A 25,526-nucleotide genomic window follows, 5' to 3' on the forward strand; every position below is an offset into this window, starting at 1 on the left:
GGCTAGAAGAGCTTTATAAAAGTTTTTGGTATATGTTTCCATCAATTTATTTTCTGTATTCCTTAAAAACAAAACAAAAAAAATCACAAGTTTAATACTAATGCTTTAAAGTACTGTACACTGAAAGGAAGCCGACTCTCAGGCTGCGAGTTGGTCTATGTTCTCTTTACTTCTGTTTGCCAAATGTTCTTCAATAATTTCTGCAAAGAGATTCCTCTTCAACAGATTATATGCAAGAGGTAAAAGCTGGCCAGCAACTTTATGAAAATACTGAAAAATAAAAGAATGTAACATTAAGCAGAGAACATAGCAGATGCCCTAGTAAGTAGCAAAAAATACACAGAAAAAGCTGTTAACAAAGCACTGTCCAAATCATTTTAGCTACTTTCTCAATTGGTTAGGAAGTGAATTGACACATTCTGTTCAAGAGGCAAACTTGTAGTTTTAAAAGACTTAATGGTACAACTTGAAGAAAATTCTGAAGAAAACTAAGTTAAAATTTTAAGCTTCCTTAATTCCCTTGGATAAGGATCATTTTTACTTGCCCCAAACTATATGCTCAAATGCTTTTTTTCTTCTCTAGTGTTATCCCCAGTTAAGATTTTAATCATCATTTTCCTTAGTTGATACTATACGAAGAGGTATGCGGAATTTGAGTTATCAAGTCACATTTATTCCCTTTTATCTTCAAATTTTCTGCTCCCCGACCCACCATGTAACCCAGCTCCATCCCTTGTCACTGCCTTGGTTTTATCAAGTGACTTAAACTACTGCTATTTATATATATATATATACTTGAAGAGAACCTGAGAATGCTTCTGTTAATGACATTTAGCACTTACTAGATGCTCAGTACTGTGCTAAGTCTTTTCATATGTTGTTTAGTACTCAGGCCAATTATTTTCAATTAAACTGATTCAGTTTTTGGCAGGCCCAGCATTATTCTGATTGGTCAATGACTTATTCTAGCTGTTAAACATTTTGACTATTTTTCCTAATAGCCATATATAAGGCAGGCAGAAAAATATTGTAATATGGTCTACAGCAGAGTTCTCAAAATAGCCTGCTCTAATTAGCCTGACCTGGGAACAGGTCAGAAATCCAAATTCCTAAGAGTCCCCCAAGAACTCAAACCTTGGGGGGGGGGGGCAGTGGGGGTTAAGTACACCAATCTGTTTGAATAGCCATCCACATGATTGTGATACATGCTGAAGTTAGCAGCTGCTTTAGTCTTGCTGCTCACACTAGTCTACAGGCAGTAGCATTACCAGTACCCAGGAGTACAACAAATGCAGTCTCAAGCCTCACCCCAGATGCACTGAAGCAGTCTGCATTTTAACATTATCTTCAGATCTTTATATAGTTTACAGTTTGGGAATTACTGATTTAGACACTAACTCTGGAACTGTCTGCCTGTGAACCTGAGCAAGGTTTACCTCTTGTGCCTCGTAGGTGACACCATAGGTTAAATGAGAAACTGTGTGTGTGTGAGTGCGTACGCATGTCCACGCACACACGCGGACATCTCAGCTAAAGGACACAGGTACAATGGTGTTGGAAAAACTGCCCAATCTTACACAGCTACTAAGTGGGGAAGATGTGATTTAAAACCAAACAATGTAGCCCCAGGAAGTTGTTACAGACTCTACACCTTGAGGCAACCACAGTGAATAAGCACTGATTTAACTGTTAGGTAGGTTTTTCCTATTTAATAAGCAAAGGTCATGATGATTAAAAACAAAAACTATATTTTATTTTATTTTATTTTTTAAAAAAGATTTTATTTATTCATGAGAGAGACACAGAGAGAGGCAGAGGCACAGGCAGAGGGAGAAGCAGGCTCCATGCAAGGAGCCCAATGTGGGACTTGATCCCAGGACTCCAGGATCATGCCCTGAGTCGAAGGCAGACGCTCAACTGCTGAGCCACCCAGACGTCCTGAAAAACTGTATTTTAAATAATTTCACTTAAAGGCTATTTTAAGATATAGTAGCTCCCACCTATTCACAAGGGATAGGCTTCAAAACCCCGAGTGGATGCCTAAAACCATGGACAGTACCCTATTTATGCTGTTTTCCTATACAGATGTATGATAAAGTTTAATTTATAAATTAAGCAAAATAAGAGATTAGTGAGAACATAAGATAGCTTCTATTACAGTATACTGTTGTAAGTGTTCTACATGAATGTAGTGGCTTTCAAAGTATTGTACTAACCCTTCATATAACAGTGTGACATGATAAAATGCCTACATAGTATGATGGAGGTGAATGACATAGCCATTGTGATACAACGTTAGGTCACTATACTGCTCTTCTGACAGTATCTCAGAAGGAGGATCATCTGTTTCTAGTCCACAGTTGACCACAGTTAACTGAAACCACAGGAAGTGAAACCATGGATAAGGCGGGATAGGGGGCTGAAGGAGGTGGGGACTACTAAGGTAGTATTTATTTTTCATCTAGGAATTCAAACATAAGAACAAATACCCCCCCACCACAGCAGAAAGCCAAATGGAGCCCTATGAAAGTTGTATGTGCATACCCATACACACATCCAACTAAAGAGGCATATATATTCCTATAATACGTCTAATAAGAAATTCACTTTAATGTAAACCTGAAGGCAGGCAAATAATCTTGGTTATTTACCTATGGCAGAATACAAAGTTAATTTCAAATATTTTCAGACATCTGCTTATCAAAAAGTTCATTTTGGGAAAAAAAAAATTCATTGAACACACAAGCTGAATTTGTATCCTACCCCTGCTACTGAGGGCATAAATATTCATATTCTGGTATGCCTGTATGTGGGGTGAAGTAGGGAAGAGAAGGTCTGGTGATGGCTGGGAAGTTGTTTGTTTTTTGTTTTTTTCTTACTCACGTGTGAGCCGTAACAAAAGAGATCCATTCCTAGCTCAAGCCCCATACCATAGTCACATTCATCATTAGCGAACTGCACAAAAGTCATCATTTCCTGGATGGGAGCAAAAGCTTTTAGTCGGTCCTCATCACTAGGTGCCTCAACGATGGTCTTGCAAATTCTCTTGAGGTTGGCTGTAAGAAACCAAGGATATAAAAAAATGATCTACACCCATCATCAAAGATAAAAAGATTCTAAGTTGGGTTTTTCCTCATCAATTTTTGTAACTATTGCAACAAATGCCACCGTGGGTGGTACTAGAATTTAGAATGGCAATTTATGATTTAAGAAAAATGGCTTAACAAAAAAGATTTGTGTGTTAGCAAACGGTGACTATTTTACCATAGATATAGTTGCAATCACGATTATACATAAGCTCTTTAAAGGTTTTTAGTAGGCTAGTCCATAGATCAACAAACTGTGGCCAAATCTGACCCACCCTCTGTTTTTAACTGAACTCACAGAATGTTTTTCCATTTTAACTGGTTGGAAAATAACAAAAAATACGGCAACAGAGATCATTTGTAGTCCATCTCTGGGCTAGTCCATATTAGGAGTTGGATTAAAACAAACAAACCCTCCAAAACAGACCATAAAGTTTTCTCTTTATTGCCCTGTCCTACCTGTTGTACTAAAAACACATAGAGAAAAAGACAATATAAGAAATAAGAGATCATTGCCAAGTTAAATCTTTACCAAAATGTGGTCACAGTAAAAGTACAATTTGAGGTAAGAACAAATAGAAAACTTTCAGCATTTATCTAGATTTAAAAAGCCAGTGGCTTAATATTTTTGTTTTGGCTTTTGGTATTTTTTTCCCTCACTACTTTCTGGATGCCAGTGTACATCAGATCTCAGGATGCATATAAAGATATTGAACAGTATCTCTAGACTTCTTTTTTGACAAGCTACTTCCATGAGAATAATCCAATAGTAAAAGTACAGCCTGACTGACCCTAAAACTTGAGCTTGCTCTTTATCCCTAAAGTCTAGTGACTATCCCACAAAAGGCATACTTATCTTCTCAATACATACAAAGAAGACCTTCCTCACATGTTCACATAAGAAATACATTACCATCTGTTTCAGGGAGTTCTCTGTACCCAACATCATTTTTATCTACTGGAACAACCAAGCCTGCACCATGAAAGGTCTTTGTCACGACCTAAATTTAAAAAAAAAAAAAAAAAAAAATATATATATATATATATATATATAAAACTATTGGTAAACAAAATAGACATGGTAGATAGATAAAAACGACAAACTCTCCAAAATATATGCACACACACAAACTTGCAATACTTCTATCAAAATGTTAACATTTAATGACTTTTCATTTAATCTGGAACCCACAAAGTTTAATACTATTTCTTCAAAGTTAGCTAAAAGTCCAAAATCAGCTCTTTGTTTTAAAGTCTTCTCACCTAAATCTCTAGATCTTAAAATCTATTTCACTCACATGACCCCACTCTCTTGCTTCTTTCACTCTTTAATATAAAGGACAAATTATTCAAAAGAAGTTCTCCCACCATTTGGAGGAAAAAAAGTCATATCTTACTCTTTATGCAAAAATAATTTGCAGCTGGATACCAGGATTAAATGTAAAAATAAAACCAATGAAACTACTAGAAGACAAAAATTTTTAATAATTTTAGATTGGACAAAGAAAAGACTTATAGACTTGACTACAAAAAATTTTAAAAAGTAAAAATCAAGAAAAGATACTGATAAAAAATACCTGCAATATATATCACAATAAACCAGGATAAATGTCTTTAAACTAAAAGAGTCTTACAAGGAAAAGGCTAATATCCAACTTAAAACCCAAGTAACAAAGGTGAGTTCTAACCCTGACAGAAAAATGTTCAAACTTCAGGCAGTTCACCAAAGAAATAAACTAAATGAAAAATACTTAATGTCCTTTATAATCAAAGAAATGCTAATTAAAATAATGACACATCATTTTATATTTATGCAAATGGAAAAGACTTAAAGGGACTGCTAATACCTAGTAGTGGCAAGGGTATGGGGAGAACAGGCACTCATACATGCTGGTAGGAATGTAAACTAGCTTAACTCGTACATGGTAGTTCTGCAAACAAAGAAAACAAAAAACTCCACAAAACAAAATACCAGCAAAGAAAAACAACACACAAAGCCACTCTAAATCACTCTGGACCTGGCAATACTACAACTAATAATTTCTTCCAAGGAAATAAGTGTGCAAAGGAAGGTACAGAAGGTTATATATGGCAGGATTTGTATTTGTGAAAAAAAAAATTTTTTTAGATTAAGATTTATTTATTTATTTATTTATTCATTCATTCATTCATGAAACACGGGGGAGGGGGGCAGGCAGGCAGAGACACAGGCAGAGGGAGCAGCAGCAGGCTCCATGCAGGGAACCTGACGTGGGACTGGATCCTGGGTCTCCAGGATCACGCCCTGGGCTGAAGGCAGCGCTAAACTGCTGAGCCACCCGGGCTGCCCTATTTGTGACAAGTTTTAAGCAACCTAAGCTATGAACATAAGCACAGTGCCCTGTAGCCATTCTAAAATGAAATGATAATAATTGGAAGCCTAAAAAAGGCAGGTCACAGAACAGTATTGATCATGACAGAAGAAAAAACCAGTGATATAGTTACTGGCCTAACTTCTCTTCCACTCAGGATGACACAACAAAACCACGGGCTGTACATAGTTTCGTATTTTTCAGATTTTAACTGTCCTAATTTTCCATAAAGAGAATATTAGCAAAGTGCCAGAATCCTAATTTTATTATGAAAGATAGGATTACAAATTTAGAAAAACCTGTGCAAAGCTGGGGGATTTTGATGATGCCTTAGAATTAAGGCATCAAAATCAGAGGACCGAATGATGGAATGATGTATCCTCATTTTATAGCAACATTAAATCAGTGTTCATTTTTAAAAATGAAATCTAGGTATAAAAAAAGGTAAAGTGCATATAGGCAATCAGTAAGATGGTGTGGAAAGAAAGCTAAATATCAAAGATGTGAATGTTGGTCTCAGGGAGGTCACTTACAAGTTTAAACAAGAAACAAAGCCTCTATAAACCTTGATTTACTGATCTATGACACAGGATGATAATTCTTCCTCTGTGATTTGTTGGAGAGGTCACATGAGGTAACTCATGAGGGCTTTGCATTCCAAAGCATGATAAGGTATCATCAGAATACTACATAAGAACAAAGTCACTAACTCACATATACAAGTGGAACTGAATTTTTCAGAACTAGAAAGATATGAATTAAATAAATATCCAACAAAAAAGAACAAACTTTTTAATAGAAAAAGAACAAAAAGCAAAATTATCAACCTGTTGTCTCTGGGAGAATAAACTCATGGTTGTCTTCTTAAGTTCTTTTTTTTCCCTTTATGTTTTTACCAGTTAGTTTTGTGGACAGAAAAAATATATACTAAAAAGAAACCTCCTGGGGAAGGGAGCCAGGCCAAACATACGTATGAAATTTAAACTCCAATGTCATCTTATAGTTACGAGGAAGAACTGAGGAAATCTCATCTGAAATAAATTATAATTGATGGTAGAAAAATAAGGCTCTGATGAAAGAATTTGCTATCAGTTATTTTGTCCACAGAAGTGTAGTACTTAGTTAAGATAAATTAGGAATACGTAAATATGAGACAAGAAATGCTACCATTCTTTCTACTCATTAGGTGGGAGAGGCTCCTTTTGGAAACTAGGAAGGTAAATGGCAACATAACACCTTGAAGTAATTTTAAAATGCCCCCCCCCCTGCCCCCGCAGTGACTTTCAATAACCAAATACACTAACTACTTAGTTACCAGTGCTAGTTTATCCAGGAATAACTAGTACTTAATTTGGCCTAGAACTTTCAGATGAACCAGCCACAGTACATAATGGTGGGAAACTGGGCTGCCCTCATTCCACAGTGACAGATATCCTTCTTTACCAGAGGTAAAATCCTATAGAATTCTTATTCACCCCAAAGCAGAATTCTTCTATATTGTCTGTTAACTTATTCTGAAATTTTTAGGTGAAAAACCAAAAGGAACCAAGATCCAAGAAGTCTTTGCTGTTTACAAAACACTCCATTCATACTAGGTTTTAGAAGAGATGCAAAAGGAAATGCTAATAGGATCAACAGGGGAAAAGGAGATAGGACTGCTTATACACACATTTGCTGCAGAAAATGAGCAAATCTTAATGCACACCGTCCACCAAAAGAGTGAGGCACACCTTCATAAAACTACTCCCCCAAAACACCTTGTGCTAAAACAACCATTCTTAGCCATAAAAAAAAGAAATTTAAGTAAATACTATGCACAAAGCTGCTTTCACTCAATTTTATGAGATGAGTAACTGTAAAACAAGATTAAAAGAGTAGGAAGTCCTGGCATAAGCTAGCCACCAGAGCAGCACTCTCTCTTCAAGTGACTCAGCCTGCTAACCACCTCTGAGAGCCACCCAAGCCCTGCTTCGGTGCATCCTTCTAGCAATCCCAGTACTGGGTAGTCCTGGAGGGAGCCCTTGAGGGGTCACATCTAGCTTTTCTTAGGATGGAGCAGAAGAGAGGGATAAAGTGTAGGAGGGAAGGACTCAAGAGAGGAAAAAACTCTATTAAATAGCAAAACAGTCTGAGACTAACAGATTTAAACCATACTTTCTTATCTCTCTGTTTCATCTTCATGGTTCTCTGTTCCAGTGAGTACCCCAGTTCTCTGGCTGCTTCTGTGAGTTTTTCATCTATGTTTTTCAAGAGACTAATTTTCTTTTTATCTGTTACTTCCTTAAGTTTTTTCATCAGAAATAATCTGAAAAAGAAGTAAAAGCCCTCATTATTATGCAGGCCACTATACTAAGTACACAGATCTTGGGAAGTTAAGGGAATGTGTTATAGACATCAAATTCCATGCAAGAAAAAGACTGCAGAATAATTATCAACAGTTCTCTCAAAATCCCGAATAGGTTTCTTCAAACAAGAGAAAAGCAATATAATAAAATATAAAAGATGTTTAAAAAGCTGACATTCAAATAAATTTTTTTTCAAATAAATTTTAAGCCATATCACTTAACATTCACATATCGCATACTGCTTTGGGGAAGTGTAGCATAACAGAGGAAAACAGTATGTACATACCAAAAAGGATTTTTTTTTTTTTTATGATAGTCACACAGAGAGAGAGAGAGAGGCAGAGACACAGGCAGAGGGAGAAGCAGGCTCCATGCACTGGGAGCCTGACGTGGGATTCGATCCCGGGTCTCCAGGATCACGCCCTGGGCCAAAGGCAGGCGCCAAACCACTGCACCACCCAGGGATCCCCAAAAAGGATTTTTAAAAAAGAACCAGAGGATACTTACAATACTTAAGATCAGATTTTTTTCAAATGTTATCTAATAGGTTTGTTGTAAGACAAATTTAGAAACTAAAAAGAAATCAAAGCTAATTTATAAGCTTATACAAAAGCACAATTTTTTTTTTTTTTTTGAGAGAGAGAGAGAACACACAGGGAGCAGAGGAAGACAGAATCCCAAGCAGGCTCCATGCCCAGCACAGAGCCTGATGTGGGGCTCATCTCACAACCCTGAGATCATGACCCAAGTTGAAAACAAGAGTTGGATGCTTAACCACCTGACGCCACCCAGGCACCCCCAAAATTAAACATGTGAACAATATAATACGTTAATGCCACTTATAGAAATAACTTCATGTTTTATCATAACCAAGTTAAGACTTTGCCAGCAGAGAAGGTCAAGTGTAAGACAGAGAGCTTGCAACAGCATTCAGTTGGGACACACAACTCAATCCCATTCCTCTCTAGCCACCTCCAGACTCTGAGGAAACTTGCTTCTCTTCACTATTAATATTTGACAGTTTGCTACAGGCTTGGCACTCTAAAAGAGCTTAGAATAGAGTGGGTGCTATTCTTATCCCTATTTTACAAATAAGGAAACTGAAGACACATAGGATAATCAAATTACCCAAAACCATAGAATTAGTAAAGTGCACAGAAGCCAAAGACCACCAAAATCGTTGTCTTTAGATCACAGTACATATATTACACTTAATATTACCTTCAATCTTAACCAGCTGGATTTCAAGAGAATGTATTTACATTAACCATAAAAAGCAGATTGATCATATCAAGCCTACATAAATCAATCTTTATAGTCTTCCTCACCCGTTCTGGCATATAGGGATACAGAGCTTCAAGTACTCTGTGCCATTTGTTTTCATACTTCCATTCATATTCTATACCCTTGCCCTGAACACCCTTCTTCCCAGTCTTTGTAGTAAGTTCTTATACATTCGTCTAGGTAAAATATCCTGTCTATGAAGGCTTCCACCACTAAAGGTACTTAGTAGCTGTCTGCCCATACATTTTTTTTTAAGATTTATTCATGAGAGATACCCAAAATATATAAAGAACTGATACAACACCCCAAACACAAATAATCCAAATAAAACACAGTATCTCTTTTCTCAAAAGACAGAGATGGCTGACAGACACATGAAAAGATGCTCAACATCACTCAAGGAAATGCAAATCCAAACTACAATGAGGGGCAGCTGGCTGGCTCAGTCAGAGGGAATGTGACTCGATTGTGGGGTTTTGAATTTGAGTCCCACGCTGGGTGTAGAGATTTACTTACATATATACATATATACATACATAAATACTACAATGAGAGACTATCTCACAACACTCAAAATGGCTAAAATCAGTAACACAAGAAGCAGCAAGTATTAATGAGGATGTGGATAAACAGAAAACCTCATGCACTGTTGGTGGGAATGAAAACTGGTACAACCATGGTGGAAAAAAGTATGGAGGATCTTTAAAAAATTAAAAATAGACCCACTATCCGATCCAATAATCACACTATTGGGTATTTACCCAAAGAACACTAATTCAAAGGGATATATGCACCCCTATGTTGATTGCAGCATTAATTACAATAGTCAAATTATGGAAGCAGTTCAGGTGTTCATCGACAGAAGAATGGATAAAGAAGATGTGGTACAGGATACCATGGAATGTTATTTGGCTCTCAAAAACAAATGAAATCCTTGCAACAACATGGATGGATCTAGAGAGTATACTGCTTAGTGAAGTAAGCCACTCAGAGAAAGACAAATACCATGATTTCATTCATATTCAGAATTTAAGCAGCAAATGAAAAGGGGGAAAAAAGGACAAACCAAAAAAATCCAGATCCTTAATTATAGAGAATAAATGGATGGTCACTAGAAGGGAGGTGGTGGGGATTAAGAGCACACTTATTTTTTTTTAAGATTTTATTCAGTCATGAGAGATAGAGAGAGAGAGAGAAGGAAGGAGGGAGGGGCAGAGACACAGGCAGAAGGAGAAGCAGGTTCCATGCAGGGAGCCCAATGTGGGACTCAATCCTGGGTCACCAGAATCAGGCCTGGGTTGAAGGCGGCGCTAAACCATTGAGCCACCTGGTCTGCCCCCAGAGCACACTTATCTTGATGAGCACTGAGTAATATATGGAACTGCTGAATGACCTGTACACTTGAAACTAATATAACACTATATGTTAACTATAAAGGAATTAAAATAAAATAAAATAAAATAAAAATAAAATAAAAATAAAAATTCTCTCCATTATATCACAATGTGAAAAAAATCATATTCATCAGTGTTACCATCAATCTCACTTAAAAAGTCTGTAGGTAGTGTAAAGTGATCAAGCTCACAATGGTGGTTACAAGTTTCCTTGACTCTAATGTTTGCTTTTGAAATCTTAAATTTTATTACTGACAACAAATAAAGTCACAATTGTTTTCTTTGGGTCATCTGAGAACATGTTTGCCCGATACTCATTTCAAAATATCCAGAGTTGGGGAGGAGCAAGATGGCGGAAGAGCAGGGTCCCCAAATCACCTGTCCCCACCAAATTACCTAGATAACCTTCAAACCATCCTGAAAATCTACGAATTCGGCCTGAGATGTAAAGAGAGACCAGCTGGAATGCTACAGTGAGAAGAGTTCGCGCTTCTATCAAGGTAGGAAGACGGGGAAAAAGAAATAAAGAAACAAAAGGCCTCCGAGGGGGAGGGGCCCCGCGAGGAGCCGGGCTGAGGCCGGGGCGAGTGTCCCCAGGACAGGAGAGCCCCGTCCCGGAGGAGCAGGAGCTGCACCAACCTTCCCGGGCGGAAAGGGGCTCGCAGGGAGTTGGAGCAGGACCCAGGAGGGCGGGGATGCCCTCGGGCTCCCGGGGACACTAACAGACACCTGCGCCCCGGGAGAGTGCGACGAGCTCCCTAAGGGCTGCAGCGCGCACGGCGGGACCGGAGCAGCTCGGAGGGGCTGGGGAGCAGCTCCAGGGAGGGAACTGCAGGGCGGGAGCGCGAATCCAACAGCGCAGGCCCCGGAGCACAGGGCGCCGGGACACAGCCCAGGATCCGGCCTCCCCCTGGGACAGGCAGAGGCCGGGAGGGCCCAGGACAGCAAGGACGCTCCTGCCCCGAGCTGAGCAGATCAGCGGCCCCGCCCCGGAGCCTCCAGGCCCTGCAGACGGAGAACCGAGAGCCCTGAGCCCCGTAGTTCCTGCGGAGGCTAAATCCAGGCTTCCAGAGTTGCCATAGCAACTGCGGCTGTTCCTCCTGGGGCCCCACGGGGTAAACAACCCCCGCTGAGCCCCGGCAGCAGGCAGGGGCAGAGCAGCTCCCCCAAGTGCTAACACCTGAAAATCAGCACAGCAGGCCCCTCCCCCAGAAGACCAGCTGGACGGACCAGTGATACTCCCCCGTGTTCCAATACAACTTGTTTTTGGCCACTCTGCACTGAGCAAAATGACTAGAAGGAAAACCTCACCTCAAAGAAAGAATCAGAAACAGCCCTCTCTCCCACAGAGTTACAAAATCTGGATTACACTTCAATGTCAGAAAGCCAATTCAGAAGCACCATTCTACAGCTACTGGTGGCTCTAGAAAATAGCATTAAGGACTCACGAGACTTCATGACTGCAGAATTTAGATCCAATCAGGCAGAAATTAAAAATCAATTGAATGAGATGCAATCCAAACTAGAAGTCCTAACGACGAGGGTTAACGAGGTGGAAGAACGAGTGAGTGACATAGAAGACAAGTTAATGGCAAAGAGGGAAACTGAGGAAAAAAGAGACAATCAATTAAGGGACCATGAAGACAGATTAAGGCAAATAAATGACAACCTAAGGAAGAAAAACCTACGTTTAATTGGGGTTCCCGAGGGCGCCGAAAGGGACAGAGGGCCAGAATATGTATTTGAACAAATCCTAGCTGAAAACTTTCCCAATCTGGGAAGGGAAACAGGCATTCAGATCCAGGAAATAGAGAGATCCCCCCCTAAAATCAATAAAAACCGTTCAACACCTCGACATCTAATAGTGAAGCTTGCAAATTCCAAAGATAAAGAGAAGATCCTTAAAGCAGCAAGAGACAAGAAGTCCCTGACTTTCATGGGGAGGAATATTAGGGTAACAGCAGACCTCTCCACAGAGACCAGGCAGGCCAGAAAGGGCTGGCAGGATATATTCAGGGTCCTAAATGAGAAGAACATGCAACCAAGAATACTTTATCCAGCAAGGCTCTCATTCAAAATGGAAGGAGAGATAAAGAGCTTCCAAGACAGGCAGGAACTGAAAGAATATGTGACCTCCAAACCAGCTCTGCAAGAAATTTTAAGGGGGACTCTTAAAACTCCCCTTTAAGAAGAAGTTCAGTGGAACAATCCACAAAAAAGGACTAAATAGATATCATGATGACACTAAACTCATATCTGTCAATAGTAACTCTGAACGTGAACAGGCTTAATGACCCCATCAAAAGGCGCAGGGTTTCAGACTGGATAAAAAAGCAGGACCCATCTATTTGCTGTCTACAAGAGACTCATTTTAGACAGAAGGACACCTACAACCTGAAAATAAAAGGTTGGAGAACCATTTACCATTCAAATGGTTCTCAAAATATACCCTAAAAACTATAGAACACTTCTGAAAGAAATTGAGGAAGACACAAAGAGATGGAAAAATATTCCATGCTCATGGATTGGCAGAATTAATATTGTGAAAATGTCAATGTTACCCAGGGCAATTTACACGTTTAATGCAATCCCTATCAAAATACCATGGACTTTCTTCAGAGACTTAGAACAAATTATTTTAAGATTTGTGTGGAATCAGAAAAGACCCCAAACAGCCAGGGGAATTTTAAAAAAGAAAACCATATCTGGGGGCATCACAATGCCAGATTTCAGGTTGTACTACAAAGCTGTGGTCATCAAGACAGTGTGGTACTGGCACAAAAACAGACATATAGATCAATGGAACAGAACAGAGAACCCAGAAGTGGACCCTGAACTTTATGGTCAACTAATATACGATAAAGGAGGAAAGACGATCCACTGGAAGAAAGACAGTCTCTTCAATAAATGGTGCTGGGAAAATTGGACATCCACATGCAGAAGAATGAAACTGGACCACTCTCTTGCACCATACACAAAGATAAACTCAAAATGGATGAAAGATCTAAATGTGAGACAAGATTCCATCAAAATCCCAGAGGAGAACTCAGGCAACACCCTTTTTGAACTTGGCCACAGTAACCGGAGAAGGACAAACAGTGTATGTTCTCATTCATTTGGGGAATATGAATAATAGTGAAAGGGAATATAAGGGAAGGGAAAAGAAATGTGTGAGAAATATCAGAAAGGGAGACAACATAAAGACTCCTAACTCTGGGAAATGAACTAGGGGTGGTGGAGGGGGAGGAGGGCGGGGGGTGGGGGTGAATGGGTGACGGGCACTGAGGGGTACACTTGACGGGATGAGCACTGGGTGTTATTCTGTATGTTGGTAAATTGAACACCAATAAAAATTAATTTATAAAATTAAAAAAAACTTGTTCAAAAAAAAAAAACTTGTTCCCAAAAAAAACAAAAAAACAAAAAACAAAATATCCAGAGTTTGTATGTAAGTAAACTAGAGAAGTTAAGCTACCAACTTAATCACACAAAACCATTTTCCTTGAGACAAACCTTAACATCTGAGTATGCAGACGTCCTCTTCACATCCTTCCCATTTCACCACAGGGAATGTTAAAGAGATGTATGTACTTAATGGCAGAGATTTAATAATCTCTACTGCTTCATGACTGACATTCTTAAATGACACTTGCATTATATTACTTCTGTGAATAATACAATAATAACTGCAAGTCTGGTGCCACTGCCTTGATTTCTGTCAAGTGTCATCAAATTTACCCATCATTACCTTTGTGCCACTGGTGCAAAATGATAGATCACAAGTCGTTTTGAACTCACAGGCTGCTAAAAGTGTTAGGCACGCCTGAGAATCCACACACCAGAGTTTGATAACTGCTAGTTAGGCTTCTGAATACATAGAAGAACCTCCTGGGTTACTGGTTAAAAAAGTACTCTGAGCTTATGTTTGAAAAATCACTTCTCCAGTAATAATCCACATTACCCAGTATGGTGAGGTAGGGTTGCAAAGAATATGGACACAGCAGGGAAGGAGGGAAAAAGATTATTTGGCAAGTTTTCTCATGATCTGATCTATTGGCCACATTCTTTTACTAAGTAACAACTGTTTTACATAGTATTTGCATACAAAGTAAACATTTATTAAATGAATGTTCATTTCAAACGTTCATTTAAATTTAATTAAAATTATAGAAGTATAATTTTGGACTACATTTAGATATAGTTGTAAGATGTATTTTAAAGACATTCCCTGAGTCTTATTGATGTACTGAAGAGGCATCTCTAGAGGTAAGACCTACATACAGAGCTCAAGGTACAGTACTTTTAACCAGTAACTCATGAGGTTCTGATACACAGGTTTGAAACCATTAACTAAACAGTAGTTATCTAAGAGTAGTCTGGGGAACCTGTGGGGTCAAAGCTATTGCTACAATTATTTTAAGGAAGGAATAAAGAGTGAAGAGTAAAAAAATTCTTAGTTTTATGGTCCAAAGATAAATATTTTATATTTTGTAGACAATAGGAAAATGGAATCATCCCACACTACTCTTATTTGATCTCTTCACATAATGTATTAAACATCTTTCCAAATAGATAAATCAATAACCTGGCATTAAAGTGTACTGACATTCTATATTAATTTACCTAATTTTCTTTATTGCTGGATGTTTTCTCCAGTTTTTTGTTTTAAAATAATTTCTAATATATACACATATTTATGTACCTGTCCAAAATTTCTTTAGAAAAACAGCTAGGAGGGCCTGGGTGTCTCAGGGGTTAAGCCACTAACTCCTGATTTTAGCTTAGGTCATTAACTCGGGGTCCTAGGATCAAGCCTCATGTTAGGCTACATTCTCAGCATGGAGTCTGCATGTCCCTCTCCCTCTGTTCCTCCCCTTTGCGCTTTCTCAAATAAGTAAGTAGAATCTTAAAAAAATAAATAAATAAACAGCTAGAAATGAAATTGCTGATTTAAGAGTATAACGGTTCATGTAGTTCAATACCTGGCCATGTTAATTATTTGTCAAGAAATCTGTGAAAAAATATTTATTTTTTTATTTTTTTTAATATTTTTATTTATTCATTCATGAGAAACACCGAAAGAGAGAGAGAGAGAGAGAGAGAGACACAAAGAGACAGAGACAGACAGAGAGGCAGAGAGAAAAGCAGGCTCCATGCAGGGAGCCTGATGTGGGACTCGATCCTGGGACTCCAGGATCACACTCCGGGCCGAAGGCAGGGGCTAAACCACTGAGCCACCCACAGATCCCTGTGAAAAATATTTAAATAACCTATTCCAACTGCTCTCTATAAAGGTATTACCAATTAACAGTTCTATCAGTAAGATTTCTTACATCCTAACCATCACTGAGTATTAACATTATTTAATCTACTAATTTTTGCTGGCTGAATTTGCACTTCTTTGGCTATTATTTTTAAAGATTTTATTTACTTATTTGAGAGAGAACATTGCGGGGGGGGGGGGTTTGGGGGAGACAGAGAAAAGCAGACTCCCCGCTGAGCAGGGAGCCTGATGCAAGGCTCAATCCCAGGACCCTGAGATCCTGACCTGAGCAGAACTGATGCTTAACTGAGCCACCCTGGCGTCCCTTTCTTTAGCTATCGTTAAATCTTACACAGAGAAACTAGTTTCTCTGGGCATAAAAATAATTTATTACAAATGGTCCTCCTTATAAAGACCTTCCTCAGGTTGATATAGAAATAAACTGGGCAGCCCGGGTGGCTCAGCAGTTTAGCTCTACCTTCAGCCCAGGGCCTGATCCTGAAGACCCGTGATCGAGTCCTGTGTCGGGCTCCATGCATGGAGCCTGCTTCTCCCTCTGCCTGTGTCTCTGCCTCTCTCTTGCTCACTCTCTCTCTCTCATGAATAAATAAATACAATCTTAAAAAAAAAAAAAACTGAGTGTGCTGATTAAGTAAAAGAAGGATATAAAATTAGGTACTCAAATACTTTCTGGTTTTCACCTAAATTATAAATTTGTTACCAATGTTTTTGTGTGTGTGTTCTCCCAGAAGTTTAAAATTTTTTTTTAAATTATCAGAACAGTCTTGGACTATCTCAGACAACCATTGTATCTTTCTTTTTTAAAGAGATTTTTAGTAAGGCTAATAAGACTAATGAAAAATTAGGCATTTTTGCATGCCCAAAGTATTTGTGGAAAAAATAAATGATTTATGGAGTATCTATTACAGAGCAAGTATTGTGCACAAGGAAAAGCAACTCTGCTCTCATGAACTTATGTTAATGCAAGAGAGAGACAATAAACAAGTAAACAACTACAGTTTCTAATAAAGATACCAATTAAATGGAATTAATCTCAACAGCTTAAAAGAATATATAGATTATAAATAAACATTTTATAAAAAACTCAGAGGTATCAGAAGACAAAGAGTTTTGGACATCTACCACATAGTTGCTCTTTTAGATACATCAGTACGTATGCAGCAGTCTAGAAGGGGCACTGGTTGATGTGGTCTAAATTATTTACTGTAAATTTACACTATTAAGCTGCACAGAATATCTGTTTTTTTTTTTTTGTTGTTTATTTTTTAGATTTTATTTATTTATTCATGAGACACAGAGAGAAAGGCAGAGACATAGGCAGAGGAAGAAGGTGGCTCCCCGTGGGGAGCCTGATGCAGGACTTGATCCCAGGACCCCAGAATCACAACCTGAGCCAAAGGCAGATGCTCAACCACTGAGCCGCCCAGGCGTCCCAAAATACATCTTTAAAAAATAAGGTTATTAAAAGAGGTCACAGAAAACATGATCTACTTATATATAAGGTGACAAAGAGTGCTTTCTTCATTTTATTAGAATGTGAACTGCATAGCTGCTGCCAGATGGCTTCAGGTCACAGTCTGTGGCTGGTATAGTGTGGACGGGCTCACTCAACTCCATTCCAAGCACCTTTTACATAAGAGCTTGCTACATTTCCCACACTACTCCTCAGCTCAGGCTCTATGTGGGGCCTAGCTTCAGATACAATCCCTTGAAAACCAAAAGGCAGAAGAGATACTAGGTGGACACTGTGTATCTGTTTCTACTAGTGAGTACAGTTGGGGCACCTGATGGTTCTACAGCACTGCAGCGCAGATTTCAGTGCCTGGTCCTTAAATTCCATCACAGTGGAGGCAGAGGCAGGGCATCCCTTTTACTACCACAGGTTAAATCAAAGACAATGAGATCCCAAAGCCACTCATGTCAGAAGATCTTGATTCCCCATAGTGGCTGAGTGAGCCAGTTCTGCCACACAACTGGCATTCCTGGAGGCTTGGTCTGCTCCATTGGCCCTTCCAAGAATTTTATGAGCACCTGACTTTTTTTTTTTTTAATTCTAGTATAATTAACTTATAGTGTTATATTAGTTTCAGATGTGCAATATAGTGATTTAACAATTTATGAGCACCTGCTTTTACCGCGTTAAATCTTTGTTAGAACTGTACCCAATGGGTTCTTATAATAAACTCTTAATGATGGTTTTTAAAATGTATAAAAAAATCTTTTGATTTTGCTATGGGACTAATGAAATCAAGTCAAGATTAATATTTTCCTTAAAGTAATTAGTTACATAAGAGTATTTTTTTTGTTGTTTTTGTTTTTGTTTTTGTTTTGGTAAAAAGTAGAACAGTAATGTGGATAAGAGTATCTGCAAAAGTCCTGGAAATGATTTTTAGAAATCTAAAGTTTTGGAGTTACCTCAAAGGTGGACTGATATAATAGTACAAAAATTGTAACCAAATATTATAGATGAGAGATTAAAATATTTTCTTACTTGATTGCAGCAAACACATTATCTCCATTTTGAACAATTATGCAGTTTTTCTTTGCTTCATTTGTACCAACATATACAGGAAGTTCATCAGGAGAATCCCTGTTGAAGCAAAAGATATTAAAAATTTAGCTTAATTTAAAGGGAAAAAGCATAACTTAAAAGGAAAGGAAAAAAAACCAGTGAGGTTCAACCTAAATAATCCACTCATTTTAGGGTAGGTCAGAATGGCAATATCAAGAACATCAGATACTATGTATCCATCAATCAAAGGAAAGTATGTCCTTCATCTTGGGTGAGTCCAGTTAATGCCTATTTATACTTATTAGAAGGCTTGGTAGCTGCATTTTAGAGAAGAAAAGATCCTTTACCTGAAATATCCCATGTGGAATTGAGTTTTATTATCTCCAATAATAATGGTCTGGAACTCCGGAGGATCATAGTAAAATCTCCAGTGAAGGTTAAAATTCAGGCTTGCTGATTTTTTCATTTTATGTTTTCCGGCAAGGATATCATAAGGACCCACTAACTGAAGTCCAAGGCTTGTGGAAAGTGAATCTATAAGTTAAGTAAGTTTATTTAGACAATAACTTTCTGAAGGCGGATAGGAAATAAGGTCTTTTATTTGTAAACTATTTCTAAGCAACTTTCCTAAAAAAAAAAAAAAGAGAGAGAGCTTCCAAAGTAAAAGAGCTTCAGTTATATTTGAAGACATCAGTCATACTCAATGAAAAATCAGAGCAATGAAAATGTGGCACTTATATTTAAGATTTTCTCCTAAATTTACCACTGATTACATTTCAAACATACTGCTGTTTCTTATTTTGTATTCTCATGGGCAGTATTAGAGCTTTGAACACTTACCTTGTCTCATTACTATGTTGTTGTTAGTTTCAAGTATTTGTAGCACACCCATATTAAGGGAGAGACAAGACAGTAAGTGAATATTAAGGAGGGTAAACAGTTTACTTAATAAAAACTGTGCCTAAAGAAAACATTTCTTTTCCCCTCCCCCTACCTCAGCTAACTATCACTCTCAATCCCCTTGCCTCTGGACAACCCTAATCCTAGATGATTCCATCTTCTTTCTCCTTCCACAGATCACAAAGGGAGATTGGTTAAATAAAACCAGTCATGGAATGTAAACTTCAAACGTACGTGTTCAAAATACGCTTTTATAACATAAGATGGGTTCTTGTTGCTTCTTTTAAGAGAGAATAAGCACTCCAGGCGGGACCTGGATATGTATGAAGGTGGGAATGGAGAGAGGAAGAAAATTCTTCCAAGAGGTAACAACATGAATAAAGGCCTAGAAACCGTTTATTTAGAAGGGGTAAGTGCTTAGGATAGCATACACTAATTTTTAAAGCAACCAAAAAAACTAGAGTCACCCATCTCATTAGCCAGAGATACCAAGGTTAATAGTCTGGTACACAATAACAATGTTTTCTTCCCGTCTATGATATTTTAAAGGAAATCATGCTGTTAATTTTTTTTTGTTTGTTTTCCGTTCTGTCTTCAAATTTACTGAGTATTTTTCCATGCTATTAAGTATTTTTTCATAATTTTTAATAGCTGTATGATATGATATTCTATTGATAGACATTTATTGCTTTAATTCTTTTACTCTTCTAAACAATGCTTCAGTGAATGTCTTTACTAATACATGGTTTTTCTGTTTGTTTTTAAGTAGTCTCCACACCCAGTGTGGGGGGCCAATGTGGAGCTTGAGTTCACAACCCTGAGATCAAGACCTTAACTAAAATCAAGAGTTGGATGCTTAACCAACTGAGACACCCAGGGGCCCCTTTGCTAATATGTTTGTGCAGTCATAAATATTTTTAGACAAATTGCTGCATAGTTTAAGTGTTTTGCTATACGCCAAAATTCACTTATCTACTAATCCACATGTCCATCAATAGTGTATGGGAGTATTTCTCTCCCACTTGTGAAAACATGTGAAAAGCAACTCTGTCACAACTATTACCAGTTCTTTGTGCATCCTTCCAGAGATAGTACAAACACACAGAAAGGATAGAGGAATATGCGTGTCCTTGACTTTTTTCAAAACTACAAATGGTAGCATACTCTATACACATTTTTCACTTGAAATATTATCTAAAATCTACCTTGTTCTTTTAAAACCATGAGTATCCATTGATAGATGTGTTACTGATGGGCTTTAAGCCATCTCCTATTTTTGTTTCAATAAATATCACTGAACATAATTTTTGGTTTACCTAATCCCTGAGTTCCTAGAACTGCTCATTTATACTAAAACTCCTGCAACCTATCAAAGTACTTGTTTTCTCTCAAACCCTCATCAAAGCATGTTGCGAAATTATTTACCTTTGCAAGTATAACAGGTGATAGTCACATATTATTATAGCATTATTTTATATTTCTCTTAGAAACATCTTTGAAAAAGTTCCTTTTCTGTGAACTGCTTAGATCCTCGGTCCGGTTTCCTACTGTCTTTTCCACTGGTAGAAGCAGGAGAATGATTCTGGAGCAACTCACCAGCTGGCTTTTCAGGATCAAGCTCTTCACAGAACTTCCAGAAGTGATAGAAATCTTCAGGCAGAGAAAGCTTATAATGATTTTCTACTTCTTTTCGAAGGTCACTGGAGACATCAGCTTCACAGGGTTTACTCTTCTTCACATCAACTGTTTTTTCACACTGAAAATCAACATACAAAACTTTGTTTCCCCAAAAGTAACAATATTGCTCATTTTTGTTCACTCAGATCTGATACATGTTTTCTTTAAAACTACAAATGGTATTTCTGAATAAAATCCAGGGATTCTTTTGGGCAAAGAGAAAAGGAAAACAGTGTATATAATACACTGCATACAAGAGGGATGCACACAGCAAGTCCTTAAATATATTTCTCTAAGATTATGGAAACAAAATAAAAAAACAAGTAGAAAAGGTAAAGATCAGGAAGAACAAGCAATAGGCAGGTTTTGCTTTGAGTAAACAGGTCATCATGCCTTTTGTTTAGACTCAGTGATCACACCAGAAACCAATTGTCAGAAATAACTAGATAAAAGGGGATTTGTCAGTTAAAACAGTTGTTTCAGAAAAGGCATTTTAATGCCAGCATTAGGCTTAAAACTCAGTCTCTAATATCTCTGCAGTATGTTCATTGTATAAGTGTGCTAGGTTTTATGTGTATTTGATAAATTTCTATAAAGAAAATGCTCAGTTGGAGGTTAGGTATCTTTTGTAAGTAGCAATCAGTTTTTCTCGTTCTAGGAGCCTAACTCCTTTCTTTTTAGATTAAGTTCCTTCCTTTTTATTTTCCTCTCCACCTGTATTAGTGCTTCTCAACCAGAAGTGATTTTGCCTCCCAGGGGACACACTTAATAATGTCAGAACTTTTTAGCTGTCATAAATTTAGAAGAGGATGCTGACATTTTGTGGAGGAGATGCCAGGGATGCTAAGCACTATACAATGCACAGGGATAGCTCCCTTAGAACACTTATCAGATACAAAATGTCCTTAGTGTGAGGTTGAGAAACCCAGATGTTTCTCATAGTCATATTCTTCCATTTTCCCAGCAGGCTCAGGTTTGATACTACTTTTAAGGTATACAAAATGTATTTATGAATTAGATTATATTTAAGAATGTTGATAGCTGTTTCTAAGAACAGAAAACAGAACAAATGAAAAGGCCTACTGGTAAGAGGATACAAAATTACAGGATTTCAAACAATGGAATATTCTGCCCAGGGAAAAGGAAAATATAGCCACACACAACAATATAGACCAATCTTAATAAAATGTTGAATGAAGGAAAAAAAAGTCCTCAAAGTTTACATGCAGCACTACAGCCTTAGGTTTAAAAACAACAAATAGGGCAGCCAGGTTGGCTCGGCGGTTTAGCGCCGCCTTCAGCCCAGGGTGTGATCCTGGAGACCCGGGATCGAGTCCCACGTCAGGCTCCCTGCATGGATCCTGCTTCTCCCTCTGCCTGTGTCTCTGCCTCTATGTGTCTCTCATGAATAAATAAATAAAATCTTTAAAAAAAATAAAAACGAACAAATAAATATTGTTCGTGATAAAGTTATAAAAAGGTGGAAGGAGAAAACAAAATTGAGGATAGTTGCTACATAAATGGAGTGTCAGAAAGGCTGAAAAGATAGGCGAGGAATGAATACACGCAGAGCTATCGTTAAGTGTTTCAGTTCTTTGGTAGGGCAATGGATAACAGGTGTTTTTTATACTATTAAATAAGGTAAAAGAGGACCATGCATTGACCAATAACAGTTTATTATACCAAGGATTATAATGTGTCTGAGATCATAAAAAATAATTGAACAAAAAGGCTGTTGAAATATGGACCCAAAAATGGATACTAATAGTAAAAACAATACATAAATATTAAATACTTATTATGCACTTACCATGTGCCAGATCACTGTTCTAAGCACTTTCTATGAATTAACTCATTCGATTCTCACAACTACCTTCCAAGCTAGATACTATTCTTCACGTTTTACAGATGAGAAAACTGAAGTTAACTTCCCTTGGGTCCTTAATTAGAAAGTGGAGGCACAGTTATACCCAGGTGGGCTGGCTCCAGAGCACAGATTCATCCACATTATGCTGCTTCTCCATTTACATGCAGAACAGTGGGAACATATCAAGTGCTGACCTATCCTCCCTTTTGTTTTTATAATCGTCTTTGGTTAGACTTTCAAAGACTGGTTCAAACTTAAATGTTAGAAAGTAAAACCTTAATCTACTTTGCCGAAAGGCAGTTTTGCCTAATGGTTAGGTTGCCTGGGTTGACTCTCGGTGCTTCTGCTTTCCAGCTGTCACCTTGGGGAAGTTCCTTAACCTGTGCCTTATTTTCTCTCTACAAATAGGGCATATGATAGGTGTATCACAGGGTTGTTAGAAGTAAACTGTTTCTAAAAATACACTGAAGAGTCGTACCACATAATAATATAAATGCCAGCTCTTACTGTTAGCTGCGGTCTCCACAGACTCCTTTTGATATTTTATTTCTATCACTCAAAGCGGTTTATAGCACCTTCTACAGGAAAGAAATATTTTTTTTTTTAGCTTTGTCTTACCTCACACATTATTCCAGCATCCTCAAATCCCCAAAAACTAGAATTTAGGGCAGCTGTCCCCTTCATAGGCTACACTCATCCTTGACTCTTCACCTAGAAAGCATGAGCCAATATAAGTGATGCCCAGAACAGGGCCCTCCCAACAGTTAACCTAACGCTGCCCTGCTCTATCCCGCTTATAATACAGATGAAGTGATTTTTCTGAAAACTGTCCTTATCACAGCGATACTTCTTTCCTGCCTGACTCGCCTAACTGCTACAGAACTTCTGAAACGGTGCAAAAGTCTGAGAACACGCAAATACTCGATGCGCAGCCCCTCGCTGGCGCCTTTATGAGCACGTCCCATTTCCCATCTCCGAGTCCAGCCAGGCCGAGCTCCGCGGGACCCAAACATCCTCTACACTTATTTTTCATCCCCTGTTTCACTTTTCTGCCTCCAAGAGCAGCGTCCACGTTGAACTGCCCTAAAAGGTTTCCTGAGCCACCCCCTGGGCCTCAGACCCTCCTTCAGGGTTTCCGCAGCACCTGACACAACAGCATTACGATGCCAACAAAGTATTCACAGTAAGGCAGAGATTCGCGGTGCGCAGCTTCCGCAGGTGGGCCGCCGCGGCCGTGACTGCACGACGCCTCTGGACACCGCGGCGCCCGGCAGTGCCGGCGTATCATCGGTTTCCAGTCACTCTGCTGCTGGTTGAACGAATGAACCACTGGTTGTCTTAATCAGCTTCCCAGGGAACCGCACCGGGAGGAGGGCGGAAAATGCAAGGGCGCTCCCTGCTCCAAACCCCAGCAGAGCGGGAAAGCGCGGCCGCGGAGCAGACCGCCGTTCCCGGGAATACAGCTGCCGCTCAGCGATTGCCGGATAAATGCAAGGTGCTGCCCCTTGGTGCCCTCTCACCCAAAGCGCCCTGCGGATCCCACACACCCTCCATGGCAGTACCTGCTGCCCCTCCCCGCCAGGCTTGCGTTTCCCGCCGCCGCCAGCCATTCTGCAGCTGCGGCGCCCGCGGAATCCCGCGTCCCGCCGACTGCTTCCGGGCGCCGCCGACTACTGCCGGGTCAAGAGACACCAATCCGGATCCTCGCACCGCCGGAGCCGCACCAATGAAAGGGAAAGGCTCCGCCTAAGCCCCGCCCCACAAGGCCCGAGGAGGCGGCCGAGGCTCCGCCCACCCGAGCGCGGTCGGAGGGCGCTGCAGCTGCGGGCGCTTCTCCGCGCAGGCTCCTCCCCGCGCAGGCCCCTCCCCGCTCCCGCCAGGGACGCCCCGGAGACCCGAGGCCCGACGTCCGGTCCGCGAAGGTGGCCCTGCCTTCCTCCTCAGGTGCTGACCAGCGTCTGGGCCGGATGTCCCGCCCCGCGGGACACCCAAACCGTCGTTCTACCTTCATTTTTATTTATTTAAGAGATTAAATCGCTGTCTTCCTCTCTTCATCTGTCCCTCCTCCACGATACTGTTATTACCTAACGCGAATTCGTCGTTAATTACCTCTCGGAAGCAAATCGGTTTCCCTCACGGTTTCTCTGTCAACCGTGTTACAGTCTGGATCGTGCTTACTAGCCCGTGCCATATGCAAAGTGTAGTCGCAGAACCATCACCGTCAGCATTCCGGGGAGAGTGTTAGATATTCGGAACCTCAGGCCCCCCGCGGGCTCACAGAAGCGGAACCCGCATCTTGGCGGGACCCCCCTGGATGCCTACGCCCAGCAGGGTTCCAGCAGCGGCACCGCGCGGTCCCGGAGGTCCGGGGTCGGAGGTCGAAGGTCGGCCCCCTCCTGACCCCTCTGGAAGATGCTCGGGGTCACCCCTCGCAAAATCCTCTGTTTCCTGGATCTGTATCTTCTTCCCTTTCCTTGATTTTTAAAAATAGGTTTTATTTATTTATTCATGAGAGACAGAGAGAGGCAGAGCCACAGGCAGAGGGAGAAGCTGGTTCCCTGAGGGGAGCCCGGGAGGGAACTAGTTCGGAGACCCCGACGTCGCCACCCCAGCAGAAGGCAGATGCTCAACCGCGGAGCCACGCAGGTGTCCCCCTTTTCTTGACCATCATTTTTGTGGGACATACCCTCCTCCAAGAGTTTCTTGAGGAATGTTGCAGGCAGGTGCCTTTATTTTTTTCCCTTCTTCATTAGACCTTTCATGTCTGTAACTCTCTCTAAGTACAGAATTCTCCGTTGAAAATAATATTTAGTCAGAGTATTGGAG

At 39.6% G+C, this 25,526-nt stretch overlaps 1 protein-coding gene across 2 annotated transcripts; it reads right to left on the minus strand.

Annotated features, from left to right (window-relative positions):
* LOC129515599 (histone PARylation factor 1) lies at positions 1–24,353 on the minus strand. Of its 2 annotated transcripts, XM_055334547.1 has the most exons (9): positions 24,263–24,341; positions 23,319–23,411; positions 20,753–20,912; positions 18,604–18,790; positions 18,236–18,334; positions 7,592–7,742; positions 4,000–4,087; positions 2,884–3,056; positions 1–270 (listed from the first exon to the last, which is right to left on the minus strand). In XM_055334547.1, exons 2-9 carry the CDS (start codon positions 23,382–23,384, stop codon positions 139–141), a joined length of 1,056 nt encoding a protein of 351 aa, XP_055190522.1. In that variant the 5' UTR covers positions 23,385–23,411; positions 24,263–24,341; the 3' UTR covers positions 1–138. The 2 variants fall into 2 exon arrangements, with proteins under 2 accessions (XP_055190522.1, XP_055190523.1); XM_055334548.1 differs by lacking the exon at positions 23,319–23,411 and having other exon boundaries at positions 24,263–24,353.
* Positions 24,354–25,526: the final 1,173 nt, after the last annotated feature.

The sequence above is a fragment of the Nyctereutes procyonoides genome, unplaced genomic scaffold, assembly GCF_905146905.1.
Source record: "Nyctereutes procyonoides isolate TBG_1078 unplaced genomic scaffold, NYPRO_anot_genome, whole genome shotgun sequence".
NCBI lineage: Eukaryota > Metazoa > Chordata > Mammalia > Carnivora > Canidae > Nyctereutes > Nyctereutes procyonoides.